This window comes from Lithobates pipiens, unplaced genomic scaffold (assembly GCF_037356315.1).
Source record: "Lithobates pipiens isolate NorthernLeopardFrog02 unplaced genomic scaffold, aLitPip1_a1.2 Scaffold_18, whole genome shotgun sequence".
Classification (NCBI taxonomy): Eukaryota; Metazoa; Chordata; class Amphibia; order Anura; family Ranidae; genus Lithobates; species Lithobates pipiens.
Window position 1 is genome coordinate 390034979 of NW_027507758.1, and position 12372 is coordinate 390047350.

At 41.1% G+C, this 12372-nt stretch overlaps 1 protein-coding gene across 1 annotated transcript in view; it reads left to right on the forward strand.

The window, feature by feature from the left end:
• GFRAL (GDNF family receptor alpha like) overlaps positions 1-12372 on the forward strand; it is a 118720-nt gene that overhangs the window by 56750 nt on the left and 49598 nt on the right. Inside the window, exons 3-5 of the mRNA XM_077487816.1 lie at positions 509-661; positions 3407-3826; positions 4810-4866. Of these exons, the coding sequence (XP_077343942.1) occupies positions 509-661; positions 3407-3826; positions 4810-4866 (630 nt within the window). The remainder of the gene's footprint in view (positions 1-508; positions 662-3406; positions 3827-4809; positions 4867-12372) is intronic.

The window sequence follows — 12372 nt, forward strand, 5'->3', positions numbered from 1 at the left end:
GGTAAGTATTTCATAATGAGCTAGTATGCGGTGCATACTAGCTCATTATGCCTTTTGCGGGTTTACTACCGCTTTAAAGTGGTTCTAAAGGCTGAAGGTTGTTTTATCTTCATGCATTGTATGCATGAAGGTAAAGAAACCTTCCCTGACTAGCCACCCCCCACTCCCACTAATAATTACCTGAGCCCCATCCTTCTTATTGGCTGTGACAGCAGAGGGGCCATTGGTTCCTACTGCTGTTAATCACAGCTATTGAGCCAATGAGGAGAATGTGTGAATAGACAGTGAGTGCTTGCTCTGGGGGCTCTAGGCAGGAGAGAGGGGCCAGGAGCACCTGAATGGGACCCACGAAGAGGAGGATTGGGGCTGCTCTATTCAAAACCTCTGCACAGAGCAAGTAAGTATCGTATTTGTTTTTGTTCTTTTAAACGCCCTATATTTCACTTTAATGTTTTTATGTTTTATACTACTACTTTGTGCTTAATGCTGTCAATTTCTTTTATCTTAGGCATTGATTGTCAACTTAGAAATTTAATGAACTGTAAATCAACCATATCCTATTTCACGAAGGCATATCCTGAGTTTAAAGCTTGCACTTGCTCAGAAGATATTTACTGCAGCATCAAAAAGTTACTAGAAATGGAATGTATTCCAGAACAAGGTAATCATTTTTTGTGATATCATTATTATTATGTTGCTTAAAATTATTTTTTTTAAAGTTGTTTATAATAAGTGTATGCTAATATAAAGGCATTTGAAAAGAATATCTATGTAGTGGTCAGAAGATTCAAGAACCTTCCTACAAAAAATGTTTCCATAAACATGCAGGTGCTGCTACATTTGCATATTTAAATATTTAGCAGAATGAGCAAAAATTTGGGATTTTTGAATTCACTTCAATCAGTCACAGATACTATATATGAACTTTCAGCAATATGTGTTCATTGATTACCATTTTTACACTTTTATTTATTCATTTTTTTTATAGTGTAGCATTGTCTATTGATTATTTGCATCTTTTAAGTTAAGTGAGAACACTTGTTAGTAATAGCAGCTATTATTAAAAAAATTTTTACACCACTTTATTTCACAAGATTGATATTTGCTTTATACATGTACAGTCATGCTAATGAACATCTACATGAGAAGGATTGGGAGAAAGTGCTGTGGTCAGATGAGACCAAAATTGAACTTTTAGGCATTAACTCAGCTTGCCGTGTTTAATCACTTCCCAACCATCGCACAAACATTTACATTGACAGAATGGCATGGTCAAGCAAATGGGCGTACAGGTACATCCTTTTACATTTGCCACCATGTTGTCGCGCGCATGCAATCCTGCCGCGAGCTCCGCGAGTGTGATTGCGGGTCCCGCAGACTCGATGTCCACTCGAATACCCACAATTGTGTCTCAGAGAGGAAGAATGGGGAAATACTAATGTAAACAAGCATTTCCCCATTCTTCATAGAGACAGGACACTGATCACCACTCCCTGTGATCGGGAGCGGTGATCAGTGTCGTGTCACATGTATCCCATCCCCTCACAGTTAGACTCACTCCCTAGGACACATTTACCCTCTGCAGCGCCCCCTAGTGGTTAACCCCTTCAATGCAAGTCACATTTACACAGTAATCAATGCATTTTTAATCGCACTGATCGCTGTATAAATGTGAATGGTACCAAAATAGCTCCAAAAGTGTCCGATCTGTCCACCATAATGTCGCAGACACGATAAAAATCACTGATCACCGACATTACTAGTAAAAAAAAAATATTAATAAAAATGCCATAAAACTATCTCCTATTTTGTAGACGCTATAGCTTTTGTGCAAACCAATCAATAAACGCGTATTGCTATTTTTTTTTTTACCATAAATATGTAGAAGAATACATATTGGCCTAAACTGAGAAAAATACTTTTTTTTATATATTTTTTGGGGATATTTATTATAGCAAAAAGTAAAAAATAATGTGTTTTTTTTTTTTTCAAAATTGGCCCACTTTTTTGTTTATAGTGCAAAAAATAAAAACCAAAGAGATGATCAAATACCACCAAAAGAAAGCTCTATTTGTGGGTAAAAAAGGACATCAATTTTGTTTGGGAGCCACGTTGCATGACTGCGCAATTGTCAGTTAAAACAACACAGTGCCGAATCACAAAAAGTGCTCTGGTCTTTGGCCAGCCAAATGGTCTGGGGCTTAAGTGGTTAAAGGAAGAAAAATGCTTACTACAACCCTAAGGACACCATCCCTACAGACAAGCACAGGGATGGAAACATGATAGTTTGGGCTGTTCCTCTGCTAAAGGTATAGGCTGACTTTGCTGTATTGAGGGGCCAATGAACTGGAATATGTATTGTAAAATCTTGGATGAGAACCTTCAGCCAGAACACTGAAGGTGGGTCGTGGATGGGTCTTTCAGCATGACAATGACCCCAAACATACTGCCAAGGCAACAAAGAAGTGGCTCAATAAGAAGGACATTAAGGTAATGGAATGGCCCATTCAGTCTCAAGACCTTATAGAAAATTTATGGAGGAAGTTGCCAATAGATATCCAAGAAATCCTAAGAAATTAGAGAAGATCTGTAAAGAAGAGTGGACCAAAATCCCTCCTGAGATGTGTGTAAACCTGGTCACCAACTACAAGAAACAACTTACCTCCAAGTACTAAGTCATGTTTTCCTTGGGGATCAAATACTTTTTTTACTCACTGAACTGCAACTTAATTTATAGCATTTGTTATATGTGTTTTATCTGGATTTTTGGTTGATATTCTGTTTCTATCATTTAAAATACACCTATGATAAAAAATTATAGATCCTTCTTTTGTAAGTGGGCACACTTACAAAATCTGCAGGGGATCAAATCATTATTTTCCCCACTGTATGCCCTCTTAGTAAAAAGAGTTTTCCCTATTGCTTACCTTTATGACGGTGAAGCAATTGTTGTCCTAATTATATTGGCCTACTTGTGAAAGCCACATTTATATTACTGTTCTGAAGTAGCAATAATGTCCATTTTCTAATTATACTTTCAATCTGGAAAAAAGTACAGGCAAAAATGGTAACAGGTGAAAACACTGCCTTGTCTGATGGAGAAATACTGCTGATGCAGCCAGTGATACTAGACCAAGCTGGCAAATAACCAAGGTTGTTCTACTGGCTGTAAGCTGAATCATACTTGTATAATGCAATTTTATTAAGGTGATATCTTCCAAACACTGTAAAAACTACAATCATTACTTTTTATTTTTGCTACAATACCAAGATTTTTTGTTACAAAAATGTAAAGGTTCTGCCTTACAATGAACAATACACGTTATGATCGCATTACAGCCATAATAACTTGAAAATGAAGTATAATTATATAATACTGAATTAATTCATTTCTTTTTGTGTGCAGTACAGAATGTTCCTTTGGGACCTATAAAGCAGGAAATTTCTATTATACAAAAAAGCTCCATGCATCATCCAAGAAAAATTGATACCACTTTGCCGGGAAAGGCAAATGATTGCATGTTAGCAAAACAATTATGCAAAGAAAACCATAATTGCTTTTCTTTATATGAAAACTTCAAAAGTCAATGCATTCATCCACAAGAATGCACCCTGAATGATGCCGTACAAAGTTGTCTGACAGCTTGGAATGAACTGAGAGAGACTGTGATGGGAAACTGTGTATGCCTAAACTCAACAAAAAGAAAGTGTATAAAAGTTTGGAACAGTATTTATAATAATACATGCTTGCAACATGCAAAAGAAAGACACATTTTTAAACATTCAGAGAGTAAAAATGATTATACTGCTTTGGACATAGATTCATGTAAGTACTGAATGCCATGCAATATGTCCTGTAAAAATAGCTGTTATTATGGTGAGGTCTTCGTATTATTGAAATAAATTTATATAGAACATATGGGGGAGGACTACACACACTGTTTAGGGTAGGGAAGGGTTCAAATATTGGGTTAAAAAATAAACTTTAAAGTGCTTCTATAGCCATTGTCTTTAGTTTTAGATAGAATAGGAAAGTGTTAGAAGATTAGAGTTTTTTGCTGTCTATGTCTCTGCTGGGGAGATCCACTCTCTTTAATTATTCTGGTGATCATTGAGACAAAGATTTACAGTTGTTACCAGAATAAGGGATGAGAGTAAATTTTCCAATGGGGGAAGGGACCAGCAGGCTGATCAAAAAAAAGAAAAGAAAAGAAGAACAGATTCTCTCATCTACAGAATGTGACTCCATCCACACAAGCAAGGGGAATGGAGAAATCCTCCCCACTGTGTTATAATATTCTGACTGTTAGGGTTCCTTCGCTGTCAGAATACGCTGATCATGCACTGACTGAATTAAACATTTTCAACATTCCCATTTAAGAGAAGCCAATCAGATTGACTTCTCTCAAACAGGAATGGTCGTAGATGGATTGAAATTTGGCCAGTAAACTAGTTGATTTTCGACCCATCTATGGCCAACTTTAGTCCAATGGAGAGAAGAGTATGAAGCACCATTTTCCCTTTGAGAAAAAAAAAAAACATTTCCACAAAAAATAAAAAAATCAGTCACAAATCATAACATGTAGGTGGTATCAGTATATACAAGGATAAAAAGCGTGAGCCATCATTAGCCAGCATTAGGATTAATGTGTAAATTATTTTTCTCTAAGGACAGTGCAGTGTTCTAGTCATATGTAGATTATTATAAAATATAATACTGCATATTTCCTTTATGTATGTAATTTACCTGCAAAAAACAGCTTCACACATGTTACTCATCATTTACCCTTTTATTTGTCTTTTTTTCAGATTCTTCTCAAGTGACTATAAATTTAGAATGGGATACAAGTTCATTAAAGGATATTGGTAAAGTACTATTAAAATGTTTATGCTGCAACGTTTAGCACAGTGAATGTATGTCTTCATACCAGTTCCTTGTATTTATTACTTCTTGAGTGAATTTTAACTGAACTTATTAAATGTACCACTCAGAGGTAGAAATCTATGTGGAGACAAGTACATACAGGCAGCATTTGTAGCAAGTTGACCATTATTTTCTATAAACCAGAGTGTGCTTAAAGTTCCACCTCTCCACTTTCTTGTGACTCAGGCACAAGGGTATGTGTATGTAGCATTTTTTTGTGCAAAGAATTGGTGTTATTAAACACAAACCACTAGATTCTGGCACCAGTATCTTTTGTCACAGTAAGAGCTGGTCCTTGGTACAGAAGATCCTGAGACAGGATAGGTAAATATACAAAAAAGTTGACATTAGGTAGGGTTTGTTTTATGGTTATAGGGAGGTTTAGTGTTACATATCATCTTAAGCTATCCCTGGTTAAGGCTACACAAGACATACATCAACTGGTCCACAGGTAAAATTAGAACTTTGTTTCACTTGTGCTTTCAAAATTGTCAGGGCCTGGATCTGAACCTGCAACCTCTGAGGCATCTGGCTGTGGTTCTTCCCATTGTGACACATGAGATGCTGCACAGTCCCCTGTCTGATCTCTTAGGATACTCTTGCTGTGTCTCTTGTTTCTGGTGAACCTTAAACTCTTTGCTCCTCAAATGAACTTCCTGATTTAAGTCATGTCTCTGCACTTCCTGTTTGCCAGATTATTGTGCTCTCTCTCCAGCTGATATTGTGTTCCTTTGCATATATATATATATATAGATATAGATATAGATTTAGATATATATATACACACGCACACACGTGAAAGAACCAACAAAACCCACAATGCAATTGGAATTATAAAAATAATAATAGTACTCCTAAACCAACTGAGACTTCAAAAGTCTGGGTTATGGCATCTCCTCCCCCTTTCTTTGGGGGAATGTGAGCGTGATTAGATTAGGGTAGGGGATCAGGTCTGACTCTCTACTAAAAAAAAAGTAACCCTTAATTTCTCTGCCCAAAAACATGCACCTAGGTTCGTAGTTCTTTACAGGGTTTTTCAAAAGATTAAGCTGGTTTCTTTAGACAGTTTCTTACTTCTTTGAGAATTCCTTATTTTTTTATGTCTCTGTTCTGAGGCCTGTTCCCTGGGATACCATTATTTCTCTCAGTCTCCACTAATTGACAATGGTCAAAAGGAATAAGAAATGGCTCTCATCTTGCAATCCAGGAATGTTAGGAATTCTATCCACTAGCATGCCCAGTGAAAGGGTTTTGGCTTTAAGGAAAATTCCTGGGTTCTCATCATTGTTCAAACATGCAGACTAGTGAACAATTTAAATTATTTTTATACGGACAATATGACCATGAAGGGTCCTGAGGCCACTCCTCAGAGAGGGGGTAATTAGACAGGCAGGCTAGGCCAGAGAGGGAAGAAACCCTAATGAGAGGGTTTTTTCCCTCTCTGGCCTAGTCTGCCTGTCCAATGGGGATGGGCAAACGGTTTGGCCCAAGCATTAGTTTAGTCGCTGATTTAACGAACACCTAAATTATCGGGGCAATCGACTGTTTGTTTTGCGTCACTGCACAGTGCATTGGACACCGTGATTGGTTGAAGCAATACAAGCTTTGCCGAATTAGGGCACAGAGCACTGTCAGAGCCATGATTGGATGCTGTCATGATGACTCCATCAAATCATAGCTCATTGCTCTTAGTCCCGCCCCACACTGTAAATGTTCTCCTATAATTGCAGACATTTTTTGTATGATATTGGCAAGGAGAGAGATAGAACAGGGCTCTGTTCAGTGCTACTAGACAGGTAGTGTGCTATAGTGTGCTATTCTGATTCTATTAGTGTAGAGTGTCAGTGTAGAATATTAGTTTAGTGTGACTCTAGTGATAGTTCAGTCAGTGTGAGTGTAGTGACCACCATTCATCTTTAAATTAGTGTGAATCCAGTGATAGTTCAGTCAGTGTGAGTGTAGTGAGTGACCATTCATTTTCACTTTAGTGGGAATCTAGTGATAGCTCAGTCAGTGTGAGTGTAGTGACCATTTAACAAAGTATATTTCAGTGCGTTACAGCAAGTTTTACACTGCATGTTTCAGTGCGTTAAATGCATTTAACGCTGTACATTTCTGTGCGTTAGTGCACCTTTAATGCAGTATATTTCAGTGAGTTACTGCAAATTTAACGCCATCTATTTCAGTGTTACCTTCCGTTTAACGCAGTATATTTCAGCGCATTACTGTAAGTTTAACGCCCTATATTTCAGTGCGTTACACACCATTTAATGCAGTATATTTCTGTGCATTAGTGCACATTTAACACAGTATATTTTAGTGCATTACTGCAAGTTTAACGCTGTATATTTCAGTGCATTACATGTCATTTAACGCAGTATATTTCTGTATGTTAGTGCACATTTAACAGTGCATTGTGTGCCGTTAAATGCAGTATATTTCTGTGCATTAGTGCATGTTTTTTGACGCAGTATATTTCAGTGCATTACTGCTAGTTTATGCCGAATATTTCAGTGCATTATGTGCTGTTAACGCAGTATATTTCTGTGCGTTAGTGCAAATTTAACGCAGTATATTTCTGTGCGTTACTGTACATTTGATGCAGTGCGTCAGTGCAGTTTTACCGCACTATATTATAGTGTATCAATGGAGTGTGTCTGTGTAGTGAGTACTCGAGTTAAAATGCACCAAACACCACTTTCTATTGATTAAAATGCATCCACATACACATTTCCACATCTTTGTTACATTTTGTTAATAAGCAACCCCCCATCATGTCTGGGAGGACAACAAGGAGAGGCAAATGTTCTTATGGCACTGTGAGGGGGCCAGCAGTGTATGTGTCCACGGGCAAATGTGCACATGGTCAGTCCTCAAGCAGGGCATAATTTCCTTTGTTTAGTGATGTTGCCCATACTATCCAGCCACAGCATGCAGAGGAGGTGGTGAACTGGCTTACTAAACCATCCTCATCCTCAAATTAGATACTAGTGCGCAGTCCACTGATGCTGCCAGAGTGGCTAAAATTGCCTCTTTGTCAACGGCTATTCCTGGCCTAGCCTCAGAATCAGACATGGAGGGGTCAGCTGAGTTATTTGAACACAGCATCAGCCTTTTGCTCCTTGACGATGAACAGCCATTACTTGATTCAGATGTTGGTTCTGAGGTTGAGGAAAGCAGGGACATGAGCTTACAGAGAGGGGAGAAGACTGGTAGACAAATCATACTCCCCCATCCGCAGCGTATTGCCAAGTTGTCTCCAGTGGTAATGAGGATGAAGATGATGATAATGATGATGATGAGGTCACTGACGTGACTTGGCTGTTGGACAGAGCAGAGGAGGAAAGTGAGGGTGAGACACAACCCCAATGAGGCAGCCATCATGGAAGAGTAAAGAGCAGCCACCCTATTCCATTACATTATGGAGCCATTATCTCCCAGCCTGCTTTCTTCAGCTCAGCTATCTGGCCCTTTTTTAGCACATGTGCAGCCCATAGCACTGTTGCAATTTGCAAACTTTGTCTCAAGCACATCAAGCATGGCAAAAACACCAGCCATTTGGGTATAACATGTGTGACAAGGCATTTGACCTCCCGCCACTGAGCATGTTGGCAAGCACACCTGAAAGCCACACAAAAGGGGAGCAATTCTGTTACTCATCCTTACTCACCTCAGTCTGCCCCCACTATACGCCATGGCTTCTCAGCAGCCTCCACTGACACTATTGATGGTATAGTGCAGGGTGTCCCAGGTCCTTGCAGTACATCTGTCAGTAGCACATCACCAGCTGTAGATTGTAGTCTGCAAATTTCTCTGCCCCATCTGCTGCAGAGAAAAAAAAATACAGTCACTGCCACCCACTTGCCCAGTGTCTAAATGGATGCTTGTCAAAGCTGCTGGCTCTACAACATTTGTCGTTTTGTCTTATGGATTCTGTTCCCTTCCATGAATTTGCAGAATGTGCTGTACCACAATGGCAGGTTCCCAGTCGCTATTTATATTCATGCAAGACCATTCCAGCTCTGTACCATCATATGGGAGACAATGTTATGGCATCATTGGGCAGTCAGCCGTAAAGTCCATGTTACTTTTGACACATGGTCCAGCATACATGGTCAGGGATGATATATTTAGTTCACAGCACACTGGGTAACTCTGCTTGCAACTCAGAAGGATACAGGACAGGGCTCAGTGCTGCAGATTGTTGTGCCCCCACATCTCCATACAGCTAGTGATGATGATGCAAGATTTGTCAGCTCTTCCCCTCCTCCTCCTTCTACATGCCCTCCTCTGCTAAATTGTCCTATGAACCACAAGTAACCCTTAGCGTTCAAGGGGCCATCCAATGAGCCAGGCTAAAAGGTATGATGCAATGCATCAGCTGGTGTGTCTAGTGACAAGGACCACACCAGAGCAGAGATTCTTGCAGCTCTGCAGGGGCAGGCCCAGAGGTGGTTCACGCCATGCCAGCTGGAGCCAGGACTGGTGGTGTGCGATAATGAAACAAAAAACCTCCTGTCCGCCCTTAGATAGGGAAAGTTGACACATGTGCCATGCCTTTTGCTCAATTTGGTGGCGCAGCATTTCCTACATAGGTACCCAGGGTTGGAAGATCCGCTAAAGCATGCCAGAAGAGTCTGTAGTCATTTCAGGAGGTCATACACAGCCAGTGCTTCGTTGGCTAAAATTCTGTGAGAATTCCACCTGCCCATAACCTGCCTGATTTGCAACATGCCCATCAGGTCGAACTCGACTTTGGCAATGCTGCAGCGGCTGCACATGCAGCAGAGGGCCATCAACAAGTACCTGTGTGAGTATGGCACAAAGGGCAGACTCAGACCTGCTTGGCTTTCTTCCCCCCATGTCCATGCCAATGGCTCCTCATAAATGATGCATGCATTGTCATGGCTCACCATCATTGTGGCCTCCTAAAATGGTGACAGTACAGTGCATACATCCGTTTCCCTGATGCATGCATTGGAGCAGACTTTGTGTGGTGTTGTGGACAGGGCACTAGAGGCAGAGCAGCGAGAGGAAGAAGAGGACTTCCTTTCCTGTCAAGGCCCACTTTATGCAGACACCATTGTTTCTACGCTACAGAACACACAAGAGGAGAGGGGGAAGGAGGATTCTGGCCATTTTTGAGGCATTGAAGCAGAGGAAGACATACATCAAACAGTAAGAGATGGCTTTCCATCCCCAGAACCTTTGGGAGTAGTACATGGCTGGGAGGAGGCTGTTCCAGATACTATAATCCTTAGCGACCCCAAGGAGTCTGCTTCTCATGCCTCTGCAAATTTGCACTGCATGGGCTCCCTCATGCTTCAAAGCTTGTGAAAGGACCCAAGAATATGTGGTATAAATGAAAAGGATCACTATTGGTTGGCAACCCTCCTTGACTATCATTAAAAGGGGAAAGTCTCAAAACTCATCTCGTCCCCACCGAGACTGCAGAAGATGAAATCTCTTGAGGACACCTTAAAGAGAGGTTTATCTAATGCTTTTCCCAACTCTGGTAGGTTACAGTGTTGTAAAAAGCATAATTATTTTCTTACATCAGGGGACACAGAGCCATAGTAATAACTATATGGGTTATATCGGCGTATCAGGTGCTGGACATTGGCACGCCCCTTAAGGCATGAAATTCCCCCATATAACCGCTCCCACTACTGGGAGGTGTTGGGCACGAGTAAGGATGTGTTGTACTGAGCTCCACGGGCAGTAATCCTTGATGAGAGCCAGCCATCCTGCCCGGATCCGTTCTGATGTCTCCGTAATGGACTAAATGAATGGAACCCGAGCCTCGTAATCCGAAGACACAAGGTTTTGCTTGCGAATGCTTTGAGAGCTGGGCCCTGGGATCCAGTACTTTTTGGTAGTAAGGTCAATAAAATTTTACTGACAGGGTCCTGTCGCAGGTTCAGGATTGTGGGTCAACCTGAGTGTTCCCCAGTTCCTGAAGGTTTCCTTTAAGGTCTCGGAGCCTACCGTGAAGGGCGAAGATTGGGTTTTTTCATCTGTGATAAAACCCTGCTGCAAAGTTTAGGAGTTAGAGGAGATTTTCTCAGGAATCTCTCCTTCTATGTATTGTGTTGTCATGTCATGTCTATATGTCACCACTGGGGGCTGTATTGAGCACTCACCATTCTGATGCTAGAAACAGCACAAGCTTCCACTCTCCTTTCCTTCCAGCCAGCTCAGACCCTCAGGTAAGAGAAAGGGGGGTATGATCACTTCCCGGGCCCCCAGATTGGCATTTTTTCCTTCTTTGATGCCAACCAGCTGTCTTATTCTTTTGGAAAAAAAAAAAAGATATGTTTTTTGGGCAGACCGTGGCCACACGCTGGAGTAGAGGATTTACCCCCCCCCCCCCGCCATGATGCAGGACGCTCACGCGGGAAACTCAGCTCCTTTTTGAAAAAGGAAGGGGGTTGCCGTATTCCACGTAGGGGGTGTGGCTAATGGCGTTAGACTTCGGCCACACGTGCAGGAAGTATTTTAAGCCCTGTAAGAGAAACTGCTGCCTGGCAGTGGAGGGACAGAGCAGAGAGGTTGGCTGGTCAGGTTTGGTGACACAGGCATTTCCCTTTGGACAACATTTTACTGTATTAGCTAGGATTAATCGCAGTTATTGTACTGTACTATAGCCTAGCAAGTATTACATTATTTTGCTGGTAGTGCCTCTGCTTTGTGCTGTAAGCTATGAGTGGCAAAGGGACCAGGACCTACTCTAAGGGTTCTAAGGGCTTAATGGTATACAACAAGCTAAAAACCCTTCCAAAAGAATGTCATCCTCCCCTGAGAGGTATACGGCTAGTCAGATGAGCCATCAAGGGTAGAACACTTCTGTCCCTGTGTATTTCATACAGACGGGTTTTTTCTTCTACCATTTAAAAGATTATGGCTATGATGTCTATCCATAGTAGGACTAAACATAGCAGATTCCCATCTAGTCCTCAGGGCCCTTTTGTTGAGGTGCAGGAAGCTGAGGATCAGGTAGATCTTCCCAAATATTGGAAGATACTTATTTTTCCTCCTTGGAGGATCCTAACAAGGAAGGAGTAGCCTCACAAGTCAGGTGTTTGTCTACTCCCTTACTTAACCCTTTTGTTGCCTGTAGCAGGCTCTTGAGGTATCCACCTCTAATGAGGTTCATTTGAACCTCCCCACCTGGGGATGTTTTTTTCCCATTCATGCAGAGCTCATGTATTCTGAATGGGAACATTTCTATGAAGAAATGGGGCTTCCAGCTATTAATGCTTATACTTGGACTAGTGCATTCTCGCAGAGGTCCGTGGCTGAAATATTGATCAGCCGAAGCACCATGTGAAAACTCTTAGCCAGTTTGTGTCCCTTCCTGGGGTATGGCTATTTAGAGTGGATAAGTACATCCAAAGAGGGTAAAGCTCTCTTTACCAGTAAAAGGAGGTTAAACATGTCTCCTTTAA